Source organism: Eubalaena glacialis, chromosome 4, assembly GCF_028564815.1.
Source record: "Eubalaena glacialis isolate mEubGla1 chromosome 4, mEubGla1.1.hap2.+ XY, whole genome shotgun sequence".
Classification (NCBI taxonomy): Eukaryota; Metazoa; Chordata; class Mammalia; order Artiodactyla; family Balaenidae; genus Eubalaena; species Eubalaena glacialis.
The window spans coordinates 111,130,520-111,156,608 of record NC_083719.1 but is presented as its reverse complement, the minus strand read 5'-3'; the positions used below and the strand labels follow the sequence as shown (position 1 = coordinate 111,156,608).

Below are 26,089 nucleotides of genomic sequence, written 5' to 3'. Positions count from 1 at the left end.
GAGGGTGGTATGGTGGGCCTCAGAGCTGGGATTGGGCGGGGTGTGACTCCACAGATGTGTCTGCCTGGTTCCAGTCCTCTCAGGACCAGGCAAGGCCTGGAGGGAGATACCACTGCTTGCACTTAAGGAACGTGGAGAAGCAGAACTATGCCAAACTCACCTACGCAATCCTGCAATTTTGAGACTAGTTAGCTGTTCCTTCCCTTTACTCCTGAGCTTTGATACAGAATGACCCCAAGTAGGGGCTTAACTGGAACTTTTGTGGGGTGGGGAAGAGGCTGTGTGGTGACCTAGTGAACACTGGGTAAGAACACAAATCTGATTAAGTAAGTGAAAGACTGAACAGCGTGATATCCTAGAGCCAGTTGGGTCTGTGGACTGAGTGCCAGCCTCCCGTTAACGAGCCTAGACTGATGTGCCAAATGGGATTTGGAAAGTGCTGATTCCAAAGATGGATACTTTCTCCTAATCCTCCATTTCTGCCTCCCTGTATTTCAAGGAAAATCAAAGTAGCCTTTTGTATTAACTTATAAAGCCAATACCACAGCCAAGGATAAGGGCCTGAGGCGCTGGGCCCCCTCTGTGCACGGGGAGAAGGACTATTCATCGTCATGGGTGTGACAACGCTGCAGAAGCCTTTGTAGCTCAAGCCTCTTTTTTTTTTTTTTTTTGGCCTCACCGCAAGGTTTGCAGGATCTTAGTTCCTCGACCAGGGATGGAACTCGCGCCCCCTGCGGTGGAAGCGCAGAGTCTCAACGACTGGACCGTCCGGGAAGTCCCTTAAGCCTCTATCTTGTATGCCATCCCTCCTCCCAAAAGAAAAGATCCATTAGTTACTGCCTGTGGAAGGAATCACTGTGAGGGAGAGTATTTCATGTGTCTACAAACTCTGTAGTTGTTTTGTTTAAATATGGAGCAAAATCAAACTTTTAAAAGCAAAGCAGCATCCAAACAGCATTAAACTGAAGTGACAGAAGTTGCCCACAGCCATCCCACATCCCTTGAGTAGCTGTGAAGGCCTATTCCTGACATTAAAAAATAAAAATTGTAAAAGTCCAGGGGCTCTCTACAATCAAGTATTTTGCTGAATGAATCAACCCAAAGTACATGTTCCTTCCTCCAGCAGAAAGGTCTAGGCGGCCATAAGGAGAAATGCTTGGCTGGGAGGCAGGAGCCGGGGGCCCAGGTAGGGTAGCTGACCAGATGCCAGCCCTGCCCCTCTTTGGGCTTTAGTTTCTTGTTCTGTCAATGAGATGGGAGCATATCTCTGAGGCCCCTCAGGCACTGACATTTGGGGGTTCAAATGATTAATTTAGAGGAAGAAAGTGAGACTGAAGCATGTTTGATAGCTTACAGCTTGGAAACTCTGAATACAACTCTGAGGGATTTTCTGTTTCTGAGGTAAGTGCCTAGGGTGAAATGGGAGACAGTGTGTAGCTACATGAGCAGCTATTTGAAACAGGTAGAGGGGAGATCATGAAGGGCTTGACAGTAATTGGAAACTTTTTTGCCGTCCCTGAGCAGGAGATGCCTAATGAAAAATGAAAGTCTCTGAAATGGAAAGACTTTTCCAGGTAAAACTTCAACAAAGGGTCAAAGTGTATTTGCTCAATTGCTGGCTAGAACTGGCACGGACTTCTGGGCCTGCATCTCTGGGACTGTATTGGCCGACGGAAGAATCCCCTTTGCCGCATTCTGCAGACCAGAGATAAAAGTCCTTGTGGGAGCAGGTGCACTGCTGGGGAAAAGAAGGGCCAAATGAACACGTGATTGTGCCCCAGCAGCAGGTGAAGGAGCCACACCCTGGCTGGAGGCTCCAGGTGGGTGGGTTATAGGCATAGAGGCCCACAACAGTGATCCCTCTTAAGAGACTTCACCCATTTTCCTTTTCTTTATGGATTTCTACAGATAAACCATAAAATGATCCCAGATCCCATATCACGTACAGGAGCACTGAGCTATAACTCACATTCCACACCATCCACCAGCCCCACGCCACCCCCCGCAGGACCCTGCTACACAGAGCTCTGGGTCTCCAAGCGTAGAGAGGGAAGCCCCTTGGTGAGGGACAGGCTAAAGCAGCCTTTAACAATTTTATCCAAAAGCAGAAGCTTAGCACGTGCAAGGGCTTATAGGACAGTCTTCTCAGTAGAGCACTCCTGGGATAAAAGGTTTCAGACCAAGAGGCTCAGTGCCTGGTCTGGGCTAAGAAAGAAAAGGTCAGTTTGATTTCGGGCTGATATCTCCAAAGGACTCAAAAGAACCAGAATAAAAGTCTAAGGGTAAAATGAAGCCAAGATATGGGACAAGGAAGGGTGGCCATAGTCCCTAGGAAGCTTGGGGCTAAAAGTGGAGGGAAAAAAAAACAGATATCAATGGCCTGTCAAGGCAGTGATCGATCCTCCCCTGGCCGGTGAACCTGTTCAAACTATGCAAGGTTAAGGATGCATTTACACCTTCTTCAGGTCCGCAGCTTTCACCAGATTCTCAAAGGAGTCTATAACCCATATACGTTGCAGATCAGGCAGCAAGCCCTGGGAATAAACTTGGACAAAAAGCCAAACAGGAAAATTAGACTATGTTTGGTGAGACAAGAGTTTTCATCACACCGCTGTCCTTTGTTAAGCCTGTACCACCTTGCCAGACTCTTACATGCCACTCATTTCACTGTTACCTCAGGCCTATGGCTTTGTCTTAATACATCTATTTTATGGATGCGAAGCTCACAGCTAAGGAATGAGGGCTTCTTGCCTTTATCACACATTGAGGAAGCAAGAGTTAAAGGATATGGGCCCAAGTCTGTCAGTCTCAGCTGTACCTCCTTCTCCTGCCTCATAATCAGTGCCATCTTACTGATTTTTGTTTTGCTTTGAGGTAGTTTTGGTTCCTGAAAGGCAGGAACAATCATTAGAATAAGAAGGAAAGACACATCCAGGGCCAGATGCTGAGCTGCCCTGTGAAAGTTGCTGCTCTGGACAAGCAGGAAATCTCCTTAGAAGAGAGGAAGTTTCTAGAAATGGAGCAGGGGAACCAGAAGCATAAAACTGCCAACACCTACCCACACCATCTCCTGGTGAAGGGAAAAGGGTCTTTTCCACTAGAAAGATAATTCAGAGGCTCTGAGACAGGGGTAAACATTTTCTATAAAGGGTCAGAGAATAAATATTTTAGGCTTTATGGGCCATACACGGCTAAAAAGCACTGTTAGCAACCTGGTACAAACACAGCCAGCTTGCTGACCCCAGCTCTAGAGGCAAAGGGGTCACCTCACTCTTTCCTTTCATAGCTGACTTCCTATCATGTGGTACAGCACAGCTTTAAGAGCACAAACTTTAGTGCTCTACCACTCACTAGCTGTATAATTTGAGGCAAATTACTTGACCTCTCTGTGCCTGTGTCCTCATCTGCAAAATGAGTGTAATAGTGATACTTCAAAGGTAGTTTTGAAGGAAAAAACCCCGAAAAACCAAAGGTAGTTGTGAGGTTTAAAAGAACTTATTTGTGTAAAGGGCTAAGAAGAGTACCTGACACACTGTAATTACTAGATTTTATTGTCAGTATGGAAGCAGTGGAAGCATGGAAGCAGGGAGCCAACATTAAACACAGTAGACGCCATCCACAACTGTTCAACTACAGGAGTAGCTGCAGCTACATTCTTGTAGGTTATAGAACAAGGAGCGAGCTACAATCCTTCACCAAACTCAAACTAGCCAAAACGGTTCAGGACTCATGCTGGGAAGGGGAATTCATGAACTTGAAAAGTAGCAGTCACATCCAAGGACTCTGCTCACACAAAATGCAAAATCACAACAGTGCAGCCTATAATAAGTTTATTGTGTCTTCAAGACACTAAATGTAGACTCCTCTCCCAGAGACGGGTCTTTCAGAGACAAGGAACTATTATCCAGATGAGTTGCTCATTTGTCATTTTCATACGCAGCTGGATTCTTCCTCTTGGATTTCTCAAACTCCTGTGTTCCCCATGTGTAGACAAGATAAAACACTACGAATGCTATAAAAATAATAAATGAAAATAAGCAGTGAACACTTACAAGACACATGGATCTCAGTCCTCTTTTCTGACTCAACATATTCTGCCTTCCTGTCTCTAGTTTTTAAGAAACCACTCTTAAACGAGACGATCAAGAAAGGTTACATTACAAACCCATTTTTACAGGTGTGTAAAAGAAAGGGGTTTACCCAGGAAAATTTGTGACCAACTCTTCCCTATTGCTCCCCTGTTGCACATTTTAAAATATTTTAATGAGATAACTGAGATCAAATTCACATAACATAAGCTTCATCATTTAACCATTTTGAAACTTACACTTCTGTGGGTTTTAGCAAAGTCACAATGTTGTGCAATTATCATCACTATCTGCTGCACCTTTAACACAAAACAGTTCATCGCTAAGAAGTGGGTAAAGATGACCTCAGAGGGAGACGCTGGAGTCACACAACTGACCTTGGGCCAGTCATTTAAGCTCTCTGTGACTCACCTCCCTCATCTATAAGATGCGGAGGATATGACCAGTTCAACGGCACTCAAGACTATTCAATGAGAAAACGTGTGTATGGCGAGCTGTGGAGTGCTCAGTGAGGGATCCGCAGTGCCGACTGTGGATGGGAGTCCAGCCCCCCGCCCGGCCAGAGCACTCACGCGGCGCGACGCGAAGGATGCACGCCCGAGTGCGGCGCAGCATGTTGGGGATGCCCTTGCTGAAGTAGTGCGGGAAGGCGCGCTGCTCGAAGGGTGACAAGCTGTAGGTGATCACATGCCGCATCCGCATCAGATGCCCAAACTCGCGGCCCATGGTCGCGGCGGCGCCTGCAGGACGGAGGGTGGAAAGGCGCTGGGCTCAGGCCCCGTACATGCCGCCCCCAACCCGAGGCTCTCCCCGGCGCTCCTCATTCCTTCCAGCCTAGACGGCGCCCCCACCCCCCCCGGGGCCACCGAGACCGCACTACCGGACCCCACTCCCGCACCGAGGTCACCTCGCCCTCCGCAGCGCAGAATCCACCGGCCTCCGTCGGCCACTTCCGGTAGGATCGGACGCCGCGCTAGGAGGCAGTGAGGTCACTTCCGGGAGGATCAGTTCCCGGCTGTCTCCGGGGGAAGGCGCCATCGTCCCCTGGGCCGGGGAGGAGCGCCCCGGTCGAGTGACGTAAGGTGGGCGGTGCCTGCTTGGGGGTCGGGCCAAGCGCGACTGAGTGGGCGTTGGGGCACGGCGGCTCCCCCTCGAGCCTCTCAGGCTTCTGCTCGGTTCCCGCCTTTCCCGGGAGCCGCACGGACTAAGAGTTGAAGAGCCAGGGGCCCGCCGACCTCGAGGGCCGCGCTGGCCGCGCGCTTAGGGTCGGGTGTTGTCCCTGCGAAGGGACAGATCCTGGACCGGGCGGTGGAGAGCGCCCCTGAGGCCGGCGCCCGGCGGCCGACGTGAGGTTTTGTAGGGTCTTGTCCAGTAGCTGGAACAGGAATCGGTTATGTTCAAGCCCTCAGCGACCCCAGACCCCGAATCAGGGACACGGATCTGGGACTTCTCTTGGCACCCACCGGATTAGAATCCACTGGCAGGGTGTAGACTTTCCCAAGAGAGAATAAAAATGTTTCCTCAAATTTAGCCACAGGAGTCCTCAAGTAATAGTCCAGCAACTGATGAACAGCTGTTAGTGGTGGTAGGAGGGAAGAAAGAGGCGACCTCCACAGCAGCCGGCTTCCCTCGGACAGGGTTCTGCCTGGGGCGGGATGTCACGTTGCCCACAGTTCACTCCACTTCCCAAGAGGGAGGCGATTCCATTTTCGGAAAAGTGCTGTCTGCTTAAGGATGCCGCTGTCCTGTACAGCTGACTGACTTTTCCACTTGATGCAGCATGTCTGTAAATGTTTTGTTCATGGAATTGCTGGCCATGTGTAATCTAGGACTAAGTTCTCGTTCAACAGTTTGGCTGTGTTTTATAACCCTGCTTACCAGCCACGGGCCAGGGAGGCTTGGCCGACAATGAACTTAAAATTTACAAATAGGGACTTCCCTGGTGGCGCAGTGGCTAAGAATCCACCTGCCAATGCAGGGGACACGGGTTCGAGCCCTGGTCCAGGAAGATCCCACATGCCGTGGAGCAACTAAGCTCATGTGCCACAACTACTGAGCCTGCGCTCTAGAGCCCGCGAGCCACAACTACTGACCCCGCGTGCCACAACTACTGAAGCCAGCACGCCTAGAGCCCGTGCTCTGTAACAAGAGAAGCCAGTGCACCACAAGGAAAAGCAGCCCCCGCTCGCAGCAACTAGAGAAAGCTCGCGTGCAGCAATGAAGACCCAATGCAGCCAAAAATAAACAATAAATAAATAAATTTATTTAAAAAATATTTACAAATATACCTCGGTTTTATCAGCCTGGGTACTGCATAGACTGGTCTGTATCTTATACCATGAGTATATTCAGCTCTTCATTGTGCACCCGTCTCATTTTTTCTAACACATAATCTCTAACCTAATTTTAGCTCAGAGGCAAGAACATAAATACTTATAACAGTTAAGAACAAAAATATCCTAGCAAATTCTACCACCATTTGAGTGATTAATAAAAATTAAAACTTTCATTTATTTTCTAGCACCTGAAAACATCTCTAAACCTTTCAACTAAAGTATGTATAGATGAATGTGCAGACCAAAGTAAAGGCATCAAGATAATTATATTTAAAAATGAGTCAGGATTAAAGGCGATGTCCTCCTTTTTAAAAGCATATTGCAGTATTCCAAGTACATATCCTTACTAAGCTACCTGAGAGAACTAGGCAACTTAATAGTTCTCTGCTCTCTGGAATTTCAATGCCAATTGTGACTTTCTCTCACCCTCCAAATCAACATGCAGTAAATAAATATTCTAAGCACCTGCAAGTGGGAGATGTGATGAGGATGGAGAGGGAGAGTAAACCGAATACCATAAGTTGCATACCAACAGATCTGCGTATCATCATGAATAATTAGTTAGCCTTTCCATGTCCCTTGGAAGTTTCAGCAAGCACCTAAGGAACACTTTAAGAATACTAATCTCTCTCAAAAAATGGGTGGTTTTGTTTTAAGATCATTCCTCAATTCCTCTCAGCCTTTCAGCTACATAGCTAGTCCATTAACTTAAGAGATTTTAAATAAATGCCAGGGAAAAGGAAAAGGAAAGCTACATAACCAAGTAAATCTGTATCTAATTAGGAGAAATTGGATAAATAGGGTGTTATCAGCTGTTTGACATACAGCTGATAAAAATTACCTTCAGCTAGGCATCCTTGATGTCTGATTACAGAAGTGAACCTAGCCCACGCACACACCTAAAATTTATTTAAGAGACCAACAGAGGCTCTTCCTGGCTTTTAGGAAGAAGACTGGTATGGGGAAACGTGTTTCTTGATAATTCTTCCAAGCCATGGCACTTCCCAGCAAATTCTTCCTTTGTTTTTGCTGCTTTGCCTGGCTCTGTTTTCCTATTAGCCTTGGTTCTCAGGCTTCTAGGGGAGAAGCTCAGATTGCAGCTAGTGCTCCACTGGAATCTGAGGCTGAGCCTCGGTCCTTTCTGCAGCCTCTAGATGGGAGACACAGACCTGGCCTCCTTTCCCCTCTCTTTAAGGTTCTGTACGATGGGCAAACGGAGGCCCCCAGGCTGCAGCCAGATGACAGAGCTTTGCACTACATGAAGAGGCTCTATAAGGCATGTGCTACCAAGGAGGGGATCCCGAAATCCAACAGAAGTCACCTCTACAACACTGTTCGGCTCTTCGCCCCCTGTGCCCAGCACAAGCAGGCTCCTGGGGACCGGGTGACAGGTGTGTGGGAGCAGACTGGTTAATGGGTGGAGGGAAGAAGATAGACCTTCTGCATTTCAGTTACAGAAAGGATCTGGCCCTTGCTCCTTGACTTACATTTTACTTTGCATGACACTCAATATCAAATTCCAAACAAATCTGGTACTTGATCTTATTGTTTCTTCCTAATGCCCTCATGGGTTAAGCTGGGCTGGTATGATAGAAGAGATTTAATGGCCCTAAAGGCTGGGAAAGTGCTGCTGGAAGTTAGCGTCTTGCCCAAGGTCACAAAATCAAGACTGGAAAAGAGGTATTTTGACTTCCAGTTGCATATTCTTCTCATGCTACCAATTCTGGCCTGGATATGTGCCTAAAGAATCTCTTTCAGCTGTTGGTGTGTTTTTATTAAACAGGATATTTCCCCATGTTTGTTGCTTTCTGTGAGAGGAAAGCTTAAGTACCTATGTGGAACAGTAGATCCTTATAAGAACAAAGCATTAGTCAACAATCTTGTGTGTGTGAGAGAAGGAAGCAGCACTATTAACAAAATCTATATTCACTAGCTCATAACTTACAGAAAACCCTTCTAACTCAGCAGGTCCTTTGTGGCTATTTAAAACCTTTCCTCCTTCCTTGATGTCCTGTTTTGTTATAGTGGGTTTAGAGCCTCCATTTGCTGTCCGTCTCAAGTGTTCCAAATTAACTTAGACAATTATGTTTTCTTTATTGAGTCTGTCCATAAGGACTTGAATGTTTTCTTAACAAGCCTGGCAAGTGTCTTTATTATATTTTTTCCCTTAGAGACTCTTCAAGAGAAAAATACTGCTCCCCTTCTTAGCTTCCTCTATGTTTGAAGCAAGTTATTAAGATTCTGAAACTTCAGAATGTAATGATTCCCCGTTTTAATTCACCACCAGAGCTGTTCTGAATTGCTGGTGATTAAGTATCCAGCTGTAAGTGCTGGGACTTAGTTATGGTACTGGTTACCTGCTTTTTTTTTTTTTTTTTTTTTTATAACCCCCATCCCACCCCAGCTTTTGTTTTGAGACTTGAGAAAGTGGGAAAAGAAGGGTGGAAGCACATCCTGAGGTACTAATTCCTTGATCTGACTTTGCGTTGCTTTCGATTTGTATTGAGCATTACTGGTGGCTTGTTTTTTCTCCTCAGGTACCCTTCCATCATCAGTGGACCTGCTGTTTAACCTGGATCGTGTTACTGCTGTTGAACATTTACTCAAGTCGGTCTTGCTATACACTTTCAACAACTCCGTTTCTTTTCCCTCTCCTGTTAAATGTGTGTGCAACCTGGTGATAAAAGAGCCAGAGTTTTCTAGCAAGACTCTCCCAAGAGTTCCATGCTCATTTACCTTTCACTCACAGTTTGAACTTAGAAAGAAATACAGATGGATTGAGATTGATGTGACGGCTCTCCTTCAGCCTCTAGTGGCCTCCAACAAGAGGAGTATTCACATGTCTGTAAGCGTCACGTGTGTGAAATACCAGCTGCAGCATCCTTCAGCGCAGGACAGTCCACTTAACATGACTCTTCTGGCAGCCCCCTCACTGCTTTTATATCTGAATGACACAAGTGCTCAGGCTTATCACAGGTGGTATTCCCTCCACTATAAAACGAGGCCTTCACAGGGTCCTGACCAGAAGAGAGAGCTGTCTGCCTATCCCATGGGAGAAGAGGCTGCTGAGGGTGTGTCCCGTCACCGGAGAGATCAGGAAACCGTCGGCTCTGAATTGAAGAAGCCTCTGGTTCCAGCTTCATTCAATCTGAGTGAATACTTCAAACAGTTTCTTTTTCCCCAAAATGAGTGTGAGCTCCATGACTTTAGACTTAGCTTTAGTCAGCTGAAGTGGGACAACTGGATTGTGGCTCCACACAAATACAACCCTCGATACTGTAAAGGGGACTGTCCCAGGGCGGTCGGACATCGGTATGGCTCTCCGGTTCACACCATGGTGCAGAACATCATCCATGAGAAGCTCGATTCCTCAGTGCCGAGACCATCCTGTGTACCTGCCAAGTACAGCCCTCTGAGTGTTCTGGCAATTGAGCCTGATGGCTCAATCGCTTATAAAGAATATGAAGATATGATAGCCACTAAGTGCACCTGTCGTTAACATAGGCTCCTCTCAAGTAAAACCGTGAGTCTCCTGGCCAAAGTAAATGCCGTGCGCCTGTCTGTGCCTTTGGGAGAAAGTTTCATGTATCAAGTCTCTAAATGTAATGCAGTGTGTTGTGTAAGGAGGAGCCTGGGTAGATGAGCACATTCTGTGGCATCTATCACGGTAAAGGGATAACAGCTGCCTTTCTCATTGCCAAATGTAAATGAAATGTACTTCTTTTGGAAAGCTTTAAATTTTTTTCCCCTGAGTGATTATTTTTTTCTTTTGCAGGAGTCTTGTTTTTGATGTAAGAAAAAAAGCTTAATTAGCATAAATCTTGGATGGAACTGCAGCTCTAAATAGACAATTCAGATTGCTATAGTCTTATTTAATGGAACAATAAATTCCTGTGAGTGGCATAAATTTTCTGTGTGTGGTTTTAATTAAAGATTTGCTTTTAAATGGTCATTTGAGAGGGAGAGGGAAATGTGTCTAAAAGATAGTCTCAGCTCCACTTACTATCCCTTTTTCGGAGTGAGAGAGACTAACTTCTCCATATCCTGACGAAGTGAGAGTCATTACACTAGAGAGTATGCAGTATAACCCGTTTCTGTTGTATTAGTGGTTGGTACTAACTCTGCTCCTTAGATGGCTTGTATAGATTGGTTGACTCATGTCAAACTATAACATTTGTCCCATTTATTTAAAGGAAATAGCCTTGCAAATTTTCCCAAGAAAATGCAGAGTTCAAGGTTTTTAAAACGTATTTTCTCCTTTATATATTTTAAAACTCTGACCTGTTGCAAGGAGGTGAAGAAGCGTTTTTTCTTGGCTGGTTGGTTTGTTTTTGCTGCTTTCCCTCAGCTCCTATCACTCCACCCGCACAGGTTTTTTTTCCAGGTGGATATAGCACTGTTTGCACTAAATTAAGCTGGCAGTGACTAGGTTATATTACAGAGCAGGCCTTGTTTGCATATGAGGGCTTTTATGTGGGTTTTCAGTAAACCTACCTTGAGAAAGCCCTGGAGGCGCAGAGTCCGGGGCTGATGCAGTGATTTTTTGTTTCAGAGTTTGTAAAACCCTCATCTACAAACCAAAAGTAACTCCAAGGTTCAAGTACTTCTCATTCTTTAAATGATTTTTGCTCGGTGCTTAGTGTCTAAAGAAGTCAGCTGGGATTTTGATAGGGATTGTGTTGAATCTATAGATTAGTTTGGGGTGTGCCGCCATCTTAATGTTAAGTCTTCCAATCCACAGGTGTGAGAAGTTTTTCCATTTATTTAGATCTTTCATTTCTTTAGAAAATATTTTGTAGTTTTTGAGTATGTTTTGCACTTTGCATTGTTAAATTTATTTCTAAGTATTCTCTTTTGATGCTGTTGGGAATTAAATTGTTTTCTTAGCTTTATTTTTGAATTGTTACCTGGTGCTATCTTGCATACACCTTACAAACCTGCACACACTGTCCTAAATGCTCTATTTATCTGCTCATGATTTTTTTCCCTCTAAAAAACATTTTTTCCAAAAAATAGGACTGAAAAGTTTTAGGTGGCCTAGTTTCCAAATAACTTTGCCATTTTGTTGTGTAACTTGAAGGAGTCATTACTCTTGGGTAAATGAAGCTGCAAATATAAGAGATAAATGGTGTTTCAGGGTTTTGTATCATTCTCTGTCATTCTTAGGAGTGAAAAAATATTTGGAATGGCCAGGGCACTAGTGATGGTGGCAAGGTACAACTGAGCTTATTTAAAGGTAAATCTCCCTTAAATATGGCTGTTTTCAAATGGACCACATGAAATCTACATCAACTTTAAGGATTCCTCATAGTTCCCCAAATGCCCTAAACTGACATTTTTTTCCCTTAAAAAGGGGAATTTGTTTTGCTTTATTGTTTTGGGGTGGTTTTTTTTTTTCATGGCCTAGTTCTGTGGCTGAGTATGGAATATGGTCTGCAATCAGAGGTTTTGAAAAGAAGAAAATGGTGGGGTAGTTTTGATGGAAGTTAAGTATTAGGGTCAATGCCAAAATTAGGAGTAGATAAATATTATAGTTCATCCGTATAGGTAAGTTCTAAAATTGACTGACTTAAAACACTTTTGCACAGTGTTTTGATGCTATAGCTGAGTAACGATAGCTTGAAAACCATAAGCTTGGCTTCCCCCATCCCTTTAGGCTTTATTTGTAAATCTAGTCTCTTTCATTCAGAGGACAGCGTTAATATGCAGGGCTTCTATATCTGCTAAATTTAAACTTCAAAGATTCTCTTCTACACAATCTAGGAGGATACACTAGTCTCCCAACTGCCGCCTCCTTATGAAACCTGTGTTTCTTCAGTTACTCTTATAAAAGCTGCCAATTTAGAAAATAAATAAGAAAGGACCACAGTGATTTAGATCTGGAAATTCAAGGATGAGGCTTCATCTGCCTTAAATAGGTGCATTCAGCTTTGGTATTTAGTCCAGATGAGATACGGGGTCACCTAACGTGATGAGTGCCTTAGTGTACCAAGGAACAATGGGCCATGTCAGGAGCTGGGCTCTCCTTCAGCTCTGAGTTTCCTGCTCTTTATCGGTTTAAATCAACTCCTGTGTTACGCTGAATACTTTGTTTTACTAATCAGCTTCAGGAGCAGCAGCTGCTCGAGTTGGTTTAGAACTCAATTTAGACAGCCTGTGGGAAAAATTAAGTTGCTCTTTCACGAGGTAAAGGAGGAAGTATTCCTGACTATATAAGTGATAAAAGAAAAATGCTCAGAAGAACTTGGTTTATATCAATTTTAAGTAGTTGATTTCAATTTGCAACTTTGGAGAGATTGTAACTTATAAAATGATAATTGAAATAAAATTAAAACACTTAAAATACTCTTTAGAATATTTAGAGGATGTAAGTCCCCAAAACATTTCTTAAGTATAGAGATTGGCTGAATGGATTATGATAGAGTAGAAAAGTATGCTATTTTATACATTAACTGTTCTCTAAATAGATGGAAAAATAAACAACCTGGAGATTTAGACACTTCATCCTTTACCAGAATTGACAAGCCAAGTAGGTTCTCTTCATGTGGTTAATTACTTCCTGATGGAGATGTCCTTCCCAAACTCCATTTATACTAGTCAGTTTTTGGAAAGGGCCTTGATTTGTCGGTAAGACTAGGACTATTTCAATATCCATTTAAAGAACAGGATTTTATAGATGGCCTGACAGTAATTTCTTCGTTCTACCTTACTACGTAATACAACTTGTATGGAAGAATTGAGTAACTAGATAAATGTGGATAAGAGTCAGCTGTACATTTTGGACATCTTATTAAGAATAAGTGCTTTGTGAACAGTTCAGAGTCATTTACAGACTTGTCTGTGGTGCTGGTGTCTTTCCACATTGAAGGGCTGTGACAGGCAGTGTTAGGAGTTCATAGCCTGTGCCTGGATGTCATTTTGGCATTCTCAGAAATAATTAGCTCATTGAATAAATATTTATTGAACACTGACTATGGGCAGGTGCTGTGTGTGCTTAAGAACAGAGTCTGATGTCCTCAGCTCCGGGAAAAATATATCACCTACCAGAAATGAAGACTTCCTTTATTACCCTAAGTTCCATCAGTGAGCGTTCAGCACCACAGAACGTTCTGTGGAGGAATACATTTTGGGGTGGTACTACATAAGCAGGCTGAATGAATACTAAATTATCTTACCTTTAGAATTTTTTAATTAAACTTTTTAAAGATAATTATAGATTCACATGTTATTGTAAGAAATAATAGAGAGATCACATGTATCCTTTATCCAGATCCCTCAATAACATCTTGCAAAACTATAGCATAGTGTCACAACTAGGATATTGACATTGATACACTAGGTTAGAATTTTTCACACGTTGAAACCTACTTTGGTCAAGAGAAATGTTGACGCTAACATCAGTAAAGTTTTGATATCTCTGGGTGGAAATAATGGTTCGATATTTTTTTGTCTTACACCATTTCATATCTACCTTTGAAACTTTGAGCTTTTTTTAATTGAAGTATAGTTGATGTACAATATTATGTAAGTTACAGGTGTACAATATAGTAGGTTACAGTTTTTAAGTTATACTCCATTTCTAGTTACTATAAAATATTGGCTATATTCTGTGTTGTACAGTACATCCTTGTAGCTTATTTTATACATAATTGTTTGTACCTCTTAATCCCCTACCCCTATCTTGCCCCTCCCCATTTCCCTCTCCCCACTGGTAACCACTAGTTTATTCTCTATAACTGTGAGTCTGTTTCTTTTTTTTTTTTTATTCACTAGTTTGTTGCATTTTTTGATTCCACATGTGAATGATATACAGTATTTGTCTTTGTCTGACTTATTTCACTTAGCATAATACCCTCCAAGCTCATCCATGTTATGGCAAATGGCAAAATTTCATTCTTTTTTATGACTGAGTAGTATTCCATTGTGTGTGTATGTGTGTGTGTATATATATGCGTGTGTATATATATATATATATATATATATATATATATATATATATATGCCACATTTTCTTTATCCACTCATCTGTTGATGGGCACTTACTTTACTTTCTTGGCAATTGTAAATAATGCTGCTATGAACACTGGGGTGCATTTATCTTTTCAAATTAGTGTTTTTGTTTCTTGTGGATATATACCCAGGAGCAGAATCATTGGGTCATATGGTAATTCTATGTTTAGTTTTTTTTAAAACCTCCATACTGTTTTCCACAGTGGCTGCACCAGTTTACATTCCCACCAACAGTATATGAGGGTTCTCTTTTCTCCACATCCTCAACATTTGTTATTTGTGTTCTTTTTGATGATAGCCATTCTGACAGGTGTGAGGTGATACCTCATTGTGGTTTTAATTTGCATTTCCCTGATGATTAGCGATGTTGAGCATCTTTTCATGTACCAGTTGGCCATCTGCGTGTCCTCTTTTGAAAAATGTCTAGTGAAGTCTTCTGCCCATTTTTTCATTGCGTTTGTTTCTTTGAGTTGTATGAGCTGTTTATATGTTTTGGATATTAACTCCTTATTGGCCATGTCATTTGCAATTATTTTTTCCCATTCCATAGGTTGTCTTTTTATTTTCTCAATGATTTCCTTTGCTCTGCAGAAGCTTTGAAGTTTAATTAGGTCCCATTTGTTTATTTTTGCTTTTATTTCCTTTGCTTTAGGAGACAGATCCAAAAAAATATTGCAAAGATTTATGGCAAAGAGTGTTCTGCCTATGTTTGCCTCTTGGAATTTTATGGTATCTGGTCTTACATTTAGGTCTTTAATCCATTTTGAGTTTACTTTTGTATATGGTGTTAGAGAATGTTCTAATTTCATTCTTTTACATGTAGCTGTCCAGTTTTCCCAGCACCACTTTTTGAGGAGATTGTTTTCTCTCCATTGTATATGCTTGCCTCCTTTGTCATAGGTTAATTGACTATACATGTGTGGGTTCATTTATGGGCTCTCTGTTCTGTTCCAAAGCTTTGGTTACTGTAGCTTTGTAGTATAGTTTGAAGTCAAGAAGTGTGATTGCTCCAGCTCTGTTCTTCTTTATCAAGGTTGTATTGGCTATTCATGGTCTTTTGTGTTTCCACACAAATTTTAAACTTATTTGTTCTAGTTCTGTAAAAAATGCCATTGGTAGTTTAATAGGGATTGCAGTAAATCTGTAGATTGCCTTGGGTAGTATGGTCATCTTAATAATATTAATTCTTCCAATCCAAGAACATGGTACATATTTCCATCTGTTTATGTTGTCTTCAATTTCTTTCATCTGTGTCTTACGGTTTTCTGAGTACAGATGTTTTACCTCCTTAGGTAAGTTTATTCCTAGGTGTTTTACTCTTTTTGATGCAATGGTAAATGGGATTGTTCCCTTAATTTCCTTTTCTGATCTTTCGTTGTTAGTGTATAGGAATGCAAGGGATTTCTGTGCATTAACTTTGTGTCCTGCAACTTTACTGAATTCTTGGATGAGCTCTAGTAGTTTTCTGGTGGCATCTTTAGGATTTTCTATGTATCGTATGTTTACTTTCCATGTATAGTATGTATATTTTCTATGTATGTCATCTGCAAACAGTGACAGTTTTACTTCTTCCATTCCAATTTGGATTCCTTTTATTTCTTTTTCTTCTCTGATTGCTGTGGCTAGGACTTCCAAAACTATGTTCAATAAGAGTGGCGAGATTGGACATCCTTGTCTTGTTCCTGATCTTAGTGGAAATGCGTTCAGCTTTTCACTGTTGAGAATGATGGTAGCTTTGGGTTTGTCATATATGGCCTTTATTATATTTTGAGGTATGTCTCTCTATACCTACTTTCTAGAGAGCTTTCTTTTTTATCATAAATGGATACTGAGTTTTGTCAAAAGCTTTTCTTGCATTTAATGAGATGATCATATGGGTATTTTTTTTTAACATCTTTATTGAGGTATAATTGCTTTACATTGTTATGTTAGTTTCTGCTGTATAACAAAGTGAATCAGCTATACGCATACATATATCCCTATATTCCCTCCCTCTTGCATCTCCCTCCCACCCTCCCTGTCCCACCCTTCTAGGTGGTCACAAAGCACCAAGCTGATCTCCCTGTGCTATGCAGCTGCTTCCCACTAGCTATCTATTTTACATTTGGTAGCGTATATATGTCAATGCCACTCTCTCACTTCGTCTCAGCTTACCCTTCCCACTCCCCGTGTCCTCAAGGCCATTCTCTACCTCTGCATCTTTATTCCTGTTCTGCCCCTAGGTTCTTCAGAACGATTTCTTTTTTTAGATTCCATATATATGTGTTAGCATATGGTATTTGTTTTTCTCTTTCTGACTTACTTCACTCTGTATGACAGACTCTAGGTCCATCCACCTCACTACAGACAACTCAATTTCATTTCTTTTAATGGCTGAGTAATTTTCCATTGTATATATGTGCAACATCTTTATCCATTCATCTGTAGATGGACTTAGGTTGCTTCCATGTCCTGGCTATTGTAAATAGAGCTGCAATGAACATTGGGGTACATGACTCTTTTTGAATGATGGTTTTCTCAGGGTATATGCCCAGTAGTGGGATTGCTGGGTCGTATGGTAGTTCAATTTTCAGTTTTTTAAGGAACCTCCATACTGTTCTCCATAGTGGCTGTATCAATTTACATTCCCACCAACAGTGCAAGAGGGTTCCCCTTTCTCCATACCCTCTCCAGCATTTTTTGTTTGTAGATTTTTTGATGATGGCCATTCTGACTGGTGTGAGGTGATACCTCATTGTAGTTTTGATTTGCATTTCTCTAATGATTAGTGATGTTGAGCCATCCTTTCATGTGTTTGTTGGCAATCTGTATATCTTCTTTGGAGAAATGTCTATTTAGGTCTTCTGCCCATTTTTGGATTGGGTTGTTTGTTTTTTTGATATTGAGCTGCATGAGCTGCTTATAAATTTTGAAGATTAATCCTTTGTCAGTTGCTTCATTTGCAAATACTTTCTCCCATTCTGAGGGTTGTCTTTTCATCTTGTTTATGGTTTCCTTTGCTGTGCAAAAGTATTTAAGTTTCATTAGGTCCCATTTGTTTATTTTTGTTTTTATTTCCATTTCTCTAGGAGATGGGTCAAAAAAGATCTTGCTGTGATTTATGTCATAGAGTGTTCTGCCTATGTTTTCCTCTAAGAGTTTTATAGTGTCTGGCCTTACATTTAGGTCTTTAATCCGTTTTGAGTTTGTTTTTGTGTATGGTGTTAGGGAGGGTTCTAATTTCATTCTTTTACATGTAGCTGTACAGTTTTCCCAGCACCACTTATTGAAGAGGCTGTCTTTTCTCCATTATATATTCTTGCCTCCTTTGTCGTAAATTAGGTGACCATATGTGCATGGGTTTATCTCTGGGCTTTTTATCCTGTACCATTGATCTATACTTCTGTTTTTGTGCCAGTTCCATACTGTCTTGATTACTGTAGCTTTATGGTATAGTTTGAAGTCGGGGAGCTTGATTCCTCCAACTCCGTTTTTCTTTCTCAAGATTGCTTTAGCTATTCAGGGTCTTTTGTGTTTCCATAGGAATTGTAAGATTTTTTGTTCTAATTCTGTGAAGAATGCCATTGGTAGTTTGATAGGGACTGCACTGAATCTGTAGATTGCTTTGGGTAGTATAATCATTTTCACAATATTGATTCTTCCAATCCAAGAACATGGTATATTCCTGCATCTGTTTATGTCATCTTTGATATCTTACATCAGTGTTTTATAGTTTTCTGAGTACAAGTCTTTTGCCTCCTTAGCCAGGTTTATTCCTAGGTATTTCATTCTTTTTGTTGCAGTGGTAAATGGGAGTGTTTCCTTAATTTCTCTTTCAGATTTTTCATCATTAGTGTATAGGAATGCAAGAGATTCCTGTGTATTAATTTTGTACCCTGATACTTTACCAAATTCATTGATTAGCTCTAGTAGTTTTCTGGTAGCATCTTTAGGATACTCTATGTATAGAATCGATCATATGGTTTTTATTCAATTTGTTAATGTGGTGTATCACATTGATTTGCAGGTACTGAAAAATCCTTGCATCCCTGGATAGATCCCACTTGATCATGATGTTTGATCCTTTTAATGTATTGTTGGATTTGGTTTGCTAATATTTTGTTGAAGATTTTTGTGTCTATATTCATCAGAAACTTGGAGAATTTTAAACTACAATTTTATTTATTCAATATTTATTGGGCATACACTACACGTAAGGGACTCTTCTAGATGCTGATATGAGAGTGGTAAACAATATAGTCGTGGCACTTGATCTCATGGAGCATCTATTACAGTGGGGAAGAGACAGACAAAACAATTAAACAACACAAGTAGCCATATACAGGAACTTCTAGGCAGAGCAAATGGATGTGAGAAGAAACTTGTGTTCAAAGAACAGGAAGAACTGCGCGTGATTGCAAGTGGGAAAGGAGAAAGAATGGATGGAAGGGCAAGTGGAGTGGGAGGAGATGAGACTGAAGAAGCAGACAGACCAGATGATACAAGACCTTGTTGGCCAGCACAAGGGGATTGGATTTTTATGCTAGGTTCAATAGGAAGCCCTTGAGAGTGTTTAATTGGGGACCTGAAATGGTTAGATTCATTTTTTTTAATATCATCTCAGTGTTCTATGTAGTGTTGTTTGGCAGAGATGAGTCTGAAGCAGAGAGAACTTCTGGGTTTTAGGGGACTATTATCATGGTCCAGGGGAGAGATTATGCTGCCTTGGAGTATGGCAGTGGAGATGGGGATGCAGAGACGTGAAGAAACTTGGAATTTATTTTTGTGGCTTCTCCGTTTGTTACTTGGCCTATTTCTCTAAGGTTGTAGGATGGCAACCTTCTACTAAGAGAAGACACTTAGGTTCTTATGGTGAAATCAGAGGATAAAACTTATCCCATTCCCTGGCTTCATATTCCCATCCACATGAGCTGCCTCTTAATTATAGTTTTTCTTTGTTCTGTTTGTTCTTGCATTATTTCTTGAGTTTTGTTTTGTTTCTGTTTGTTTCAGTCTTTGCCTTTCATGTTGGAGGCTTTTCTCAAGTGTCTTTTGTTGTCCATTTATAAGTGTAAGGGTTTAGAAAGCTGTTGGAAGCTCTGTATGAGAGGGTGGGATGTGTTAATTAATGGGCTCTTTAGTTTGAGGCTCCTCTGTTTCTTTAAGTTTTTCCACAAAAGAATTATCCAGTCTTCTTGTGGGAGGAAGATGGGGCAAAGATGTACACTTAGCTGCTGGTCTTCTTAGAGCCCAGCAGTGCAAAGGGCTATAAGATTTTACCTAATCCCTTTTTATCCCAATATTGCATCTCTTCCCCCAACCTCCACCATGCCTCTTTGCTTCAACTCTTCTGTATGGAACATCTTTGATTCAACTCTTCCACAAAGTCAACCCCTAGTCTCCTGCTGGGTGGCAGGTGATCCCCTAGCTGCTTGGGGTGGGGGAGTACACACTGGGTCCAACTGTTCCATCTACAGACTCGGGCAATACCCACTTAGTTGTATCTGTCACGGCTGCCTTCCATAGCCCATGCATCTTCATTTCCTGAGCTTCCCAGCATTCTCTGCTGTGACTCACCTAGCTTCTCAATGACATCCCCACGCCCTGCAGGTTTAGGTTTCTTTTTTAATTAGCTCTGCTCACTCTTCCAGACAATTTTCATTCCAAAACTTTTTTCACACACCTGCTGTTCTCTCGTTACCTGTTCTTTGCCCTATGGGTATATTTGATAATCACTTCTAATGTTAGTGGGAGGGACTAGAGACCAGTGCATGTGCTCAGCTCTCCAAATCAAAAATGGGTACATCTTTAAGCAGCATGTAAAGTCCTTGTTCAAACCTCTGCTTAGAGAAAGTGGGTAAGAAAAAGTCTATTGCAAATTGTAATCCCTTTGTGACCTGAAAAGAACTTTTCACATGTTCTCTATTTGGTGGTTTCCGTAAACTTCACCATCTAATCCTGGCCTAGTCAGTTTTGGTTAAGGAAAGTGGAAGTATGTCTTAAACAGGAGAACATCCAATATTTGGGATGCATACCATATTTAACATAAAAAGTACTTCATTAGATATTATTGACTAGCAGGACTAGTATTAACTGCCTGCCAATAAATAATCTGAAGTTTTGTCTAAATGTAGGAAAACTGAGTTCAATTGTACCTGTAGAAAAGGGAAAAACAAGCTTAAGAGTTTATTAAAGTTGAAATAAAGGTGAATGTGCCTAGCTTCCATTGCAGCATTTGCCAGGAAAATTTGTACTTCAAACCTTGCAAATCATTGCATGATTGGAGAAGAAAGTAATCAGGATCATAAGTTTTCGTTGTGTTCATACCCTTGACCATTACCAGTTTGTGAAATATTTGTAAAGGGCTAAAGCAGGGTTGTGGAGATTAAGGAATCTCGGGGATTTTCTGAGTTGATGTCACACATTGAGCACTTCCTGGAATTCATGGCTTCATCTTATCCAGCTCCTTCTCCATCAAAACTATAGGCAGATGAGGTAAAAAGAATCCCCAGGAGAGCAGTACTTGGTTTATTACTACTCATCAGATCATATTCCAGAGAGGACAGTAGGCACGCCCCAGGGAACAGAGTAACTAAAAGCATGAGTTCTGGAACCACCCTGGCTGTAACTTCAGGCAAGTGAGTTAACCTCTGTGAAGCCAGTTTCCTCATTTGTAAAACAGGGAAAAAATAGTACCTATTTCATAGGGTTGTCGTGTGGATTAACTAAGTTGATACATCTAAAGAGCTTAGAACAATGTCATGCAAATAGATTCTCACTAAGTGCTGCTTTTATTAATACCCCCGTAACTAAGATGCTCCGAAGCTGTGCTGTCCAATACAGTAGTCCCTTGCTACGTGTGGCTATTGAGCATTTAAAATGTGGCTTATCAAAACTGAGGTGAGCTGTGAAGGTAAAATACACACCAGATCTCAAAGACTTAGTATGAAAAAATGTAAAACACCTAATTTTGTTATATTAGTTACATGTTGAATATATTTGCATATATTAAATATTAAACGTTTTGTTTATCCGTTCGTCTGTTGATGGCCATTTGGGTTGTTACCACTTTCTGGCTATTATGAATAATGCTGCTATAAACATTCATGTACACGTTTTTTGCATGAAACATATGTTTTCAATTCTCTTGGTTATATACCTAAGAGTGGACTTGCTGGCTCATATGGTAACTATGTTCAATTGTTTGATGAACTGACAAAATGTTTCCAAAGCAGCTGCACCATTTTACATCCCCAGCAGCAGCGCATGAAGATTCCGATTTCTCTACGTCCTTGCCAACACTTAATGTCTGTCTTTTTGATTATAGCCATTCTAGTGGATGTGAAGTGGTACCTCGTGGTTTTGATTTGTATTTGATGTTGAGTATCTTTTCATGTGCTTATTGGCCATTTGTATATCTTCTTGGGGGAGATGTCTTTTCAAATCCTTTACCCATTAAAAAAATTGGATTATTTGTCTTTTTATTGTTGAATTGTAAGCTGTTTAGCATGCTAAGGTGAATCTGATTTAGATAAAGCCCTCACTGCTCCAGGAAGACCAGAGGGTTGCAGTTTGGCTTCATTTTTAATTCTTTTCAGGCACTTACTACATTTTCCAAAAGAACCTCTGTTCATAGACTGTGAACTAGGACTTATTGCCATCACTAGTAAAGATTATTAATCTACTTCTAAGAACCAGTGCAAAGGATTTGAAAACCCAAATGAACTCTTAGAAACCCTTGCTTCCATCCATGGCAGCAGCTCCCAGACCTCTGTTTGCTGTGCTCAAGTGAGTGACTGAAGCAGTCTACTCTGAAAAGAAAGTAGCCCCTTCTAGTACGGTAAGTGACATCGTTTTGTTAAAACCACCAACAGGAGAAAGTGAAACAAGAATTGTAGGTAAACTTTAAAGCGTGCACACACACGCTAATCACTGAGTCCTGGGGACCAAGGCCATCCTTAGGATGTTGCTACCAGCTGTGAATTCACAGAATAGAGGAGTGACCCAGATGTTCACGTGGGGTCAGGTCTCCCACTTGCATTCATTCAACAATCACTGATAGTAGTTCTGAGTCTGGTACTGCCAGGCATGGTCATTTCCTTCAAGAGTTCACAATCTGTTTTATGGGGCAGACACACAAGTAAATGGGTATATATTCTACAATATAATGTTAGGTGCAGCAGGGAACAATGAACTCTGCCTAGGGATAACAAGGATGTTTCACCGAGGAGGCGGCACTTGGCTCAAGGGTTGTATAACTCAGCGTCACGATGGGTCCTTCCCACGGACGTTTGCTAGTAGGAAAGGGAAGGAAAGAAGAAGCTTCAGCATATGCCTAACCCTCTATGGGGGGGCAGCTATGGGACGGGAGCCTATGCTTCAGGGTCTCCAGCCAGGCCCACCTTGGCCTGACATCAGCTTAGTCTTTTGGTTCATGCTGGTGTTTCAAAACAAAACAAAACAAAACAAAACCAGGTAGAATCCAGGTCAACCCTCTTTAGGAATAGGAAAAAGCAACCAATCTCCAAATTTTCTTGTCTTTGATTTTATGTTTATCAAGGGAAATCTTGTTTTCATTTTCATAGCAAATGTTTATGACTTTGAACCAGGAACTTGCCTGCCTTGTATTTCTCCTGCGCTGCTTTATCCTGTTTCCTGAGTTGCTAGTTTTGAGCTTGTGTAAGCCTTGTTAGAGGATCTCCAGACACATCAAAGGGCAGGGACTGCATCCCCTTAGCCCCAGAGCAGCTATGGGAGGTCTCTCTTGCCCTCTTGCCTAGCGGTTGCTTCTTCCAAGGAAAGAGTACCTCTGAACACCCAAGTCTGCCCAGATTTTCCTCCAGTCTAACACTGGCATCCCAGTATTAAAAGGTGTCTTGGCTCTATATCAGAAACTTCTTAGGTTCAGGCGGCAGCAACCAGCTCTTGCAACTCAAAAAAGGGATGCATTGGAAGGAGGTCTGGTGGCCAACAGAACTGACTAAAAGGCAGGAGGACCAGCCTATGAAAATAGACAGGAACCAAAGGAGGCTGGATAACAAGATGAGGAGACAGGTTAGGACCACCACCATACACACCCCCAACTCCTGATGGTTTCTCACCTGTCCCTGCATCACTATGTCACTCACATGAGAGTCCCAGTCCCTGGCAGGAGCATCACATCGGTCAAGCCAGGTGTGAAGGCTTGCACTGTGGCAAGCTGGCTTTCAAGTGGGAGGAGGGGCTCTGTCTCCCCAAGACCTACACAATGTGGGTTCCCCCAGGAAGGAAGAGTTCAGATGCCCACCGCGGCCCTGTCTGGGGGAGCAGTAAGCAAAGCCTAGGAGAGGACCAACACTCATTGGAGACCTCTGGTGTATAAACGAATCCTTAGAGATAAAATTGAGGCTGGGATTTAGTCAAGATTGTCTTCCCTACAAGAGAAGCTGAAGTGAGGAATTATAACTAACACCACTTATTGATGGTCTCCTGTGAGCCCACTGCTGAGAATATTTGATGAAATCTCATTTAATCTTTACCTGCCAAACATATAGTAGTATCCATTTTACAGATGAGGAAATGAAGGTTCAGGAAGGTTGGGATATCTCCAGGGTCATACTGGCATTCATACTTAGGTCTGCCAGGCTGTGGACTCATGCTCGCTTTCTCACTGCTGGTTTTCTTATACCTGGGATACAGTGAACTGGAGAACAGCTCCCTGTCCTCCTTTTTTAAACTTCTCTTAATGCTTCCCTTGAAGCACAAAAAGCTGCCAACTAGACTGTGTGTGTGTGTGTGTGTGTGTGTGTGTGTGTGTACGTGTGTGTGTGTTGTCACATTCACTCCTGGCAGGGTCCCAAAAACTCATGATGGATGACACATACGCACCCTCAGGTTTTAGAACAAAGTCTCTTCCATGTGAGTAACTGACCAGACATATCAGTTAAAATCAGCAAGATTTTCTCGGTGAATGTTAAGAACATGCATTATCTGCTTCCATAGCCAATGGCCAAAATCCATCCCACGTACACGTGGCATGCTGTGACCCAATCCTGCACTAATGCTTCCGTGTACAGCCCGAGGCCCAAAGCTCTAGAGTTGGAGTGGCCTCCTGTTGCAAATGCTGATCAGATGACTCCTTGGTGAGCAGAGACCTGGGGGATTTAGCTCAAACAGAAGGCAGTTTTAGGAGAGGGGCCTTTGGAGACCATCTCATCCCTTTGTTAGTGCCTGAACACAAAAGGGGCAGTTTGGCCATTCCTGGGCTTGAGCCAGCTGTTGCCCTCCCTGGGGATGCTATTGGGGGTCTTGTTCATAGTCTTGAGTTTACTTCTATTCTTGGGGACCAAAATGAAGTGTAAGAGACATTTTTCATCTGGGTCCTGGGAGGCCAGCAAAGCAAAGTGGAAAAGCTCACTTGGTTACCACTTACGTGTCTTCAGTCCACTGGAGTAGGTAGAAGAGGAGAGAGGCCTGCATCCAGCTATCTCCTTGAATGTCTCTTGGCCAGGGATGTGTCGGTAACATCTGAATGAGGGAAGACCAGGAGGATGGAATGGTCCCAGGCCTGGAGCTTGGGGCCAGGCTAGAGAAGAAAAGCTGAGTTCTTATGGCCAAATCAAACAGAAGCTGAGGAGTCACCCAGTGTCTGTAGGGAAAAGGTGATATATGTGTACTCAGTAGGAATGTGACAGACCAGCATTCCTTCCCAGAAACTGCTGATCTCAAAGGGAACTTTGGTTCAATCCCTGGGACATCCAGTCCCTACCCAGGCTCGCCCAGAGGCCTTCCTGCAAGATGCCCCCATAGAAGAGGGGGTGCGCCATTCTCCCCGTACTTTTTCTTGCAGCTGCCTTCCTATTTATAGGAACAAGTGTGGTGAATTCAGTGCATAATTAAAAAGCAAAAACACTTGCTCTAAGGGAACACTTACAATTTAAGTAGACACTTGTGTAAAAACAATGATTCATGCTTTGTTAGATCTCCAAAAATAGACAACATGATTCGTTGAATGATTTCTGGCCTTTAGTGTATTTTAACCTATACATGACAGTCTCTGAATTATCAAGACAGCTATGTAGTTACTGTCTACAAGAAAGAAACATCTTTTGCCTCAACCACAGGTTATAAATTCACTGCTACCACAAACAAAGTCAAAAGACACAAACTTGGGAAAATATTTGCCACATATTAAAAAAAAAAGTTAATTGCCTTAATATATAAAGAGAGCTTACAAGTCAATAAAAAAGACCAATAATTTGATAGAAAAATGGGCAAAGAAAGTTGACAGTTCACAGAAGTTAATACAAATGGCTTCTAAATGTACAAAATGATATGCAATTTTATATATAAAAAAGAAATGTAGGGCTTCCCTGGTGGCGCAGTGGTTGAGAATCTGCCTGCCAATGCAGGGTACACGGGTTCGAGCCCTGGTCTGGGAAGATCCCACATGCCGCAGAGCAAATGGGCCCGTGAGCCACAACTACTGAGCCTGCGCGTCTGCAGCCTGTGCTCCGCAACAGGAGGCCGTGACAGTGAGAGGCCCACGCACCGCGATGAAGAGTGGCCCCCACTTGCCACAACTAGAGAAAGCCCTCACACAGAAACGAAGACCCAACACACCCAATAGTAAATAAATAAATTAATTAATTTAAAAAAAAAAGAAATGTAAATTAAAACATTATTTTCACCTTTCAT

The 26,089-nt window shown here is 42.2% G+C and overlaps 2 protein-coding genes across 2 annotated transcripts; one reads left to right on the top strand and one right to left on the bottom strand.

The window, feature by feature from the left end:
* Positions 1–3,813: 3,813 nt before the first annotated feature.
* On the bottom strand, positions 3,814–5,082 carry LOC133089944 (cytochrome b-c1 complex subunit 8). The gene is made up of 3 exons (XM_061188162.1): positions 4,987–5,082; positions 4,661–4,828; positions 3,814–4,012 (listed from the first exon to the last, which is right to left on the bottom strand). The coding sequence occupies exons 2-3, from the start codon at positions 4,812–4,814 to the stop codon at positions 3,918–3,920; spliced, it is 249 nt and encodes an 82-aa protein (XP_061044145.1). The 5' UTR covers positions 4,815–4,828; positions 4,987–5,082; the 3' UTR covers positions 3,814–3,917.
* A 2,336-nt stretch (positions 5,083–7,418) lies between these two features.
* GDF9 (growth differentiation factor 9) lies at positions 7,419–9,991 on the top strand. Its single transcript, XM_061188161.1, has 2 exons — positions 7,419–7,815; positions 8,962–9,991. The coding sequence occupies exons 1-2, from the start codon at positions 7,419–7,421 to the stop codon at positions 9,921–9,923; spliced, it is 1,359 nt and encodes a 452-aa protein (XP_061044144.1). The 3' UTR covers positions 9,924–9,991.
* The last annotated feature ends 16,098 nt before the right edge of the window (positions 9,992–26,089 follow it).

Excerpts from the sequence above, each read along its gene's own strand:
- GDF9 (XM_061188161.1), top strand. The coding sequence starts at position 7,419 with ATGGCACTTCCCAGCAAATTCTTCCTTTGTTTTTGCTGCTTTGCCTGG. Across the intron at positions 7,816-8,961 it reads TCCTGGGGACCGGGTGACAG|GTACCCTTCCATCATCAGTG; the intron begins GTGTGTGGGAGC and ends TTTTCTCCTCAG.
- LOC133089944 (XM_061188162.1), bottom strand. The coding sequence starts at position 4,814 with ATGGGCCGCGAGTTTGGGCATCTGATGCGGATGCGGCATGTGATCACC. Across the intron at positions 4,013-4,660 it reads CATCCTTCGCGTCGCGCCGC|CATTCGTAGTGTTTTATCTT; the intron begins GTGAGTGCTCTG and ends TTATTTTTATAG.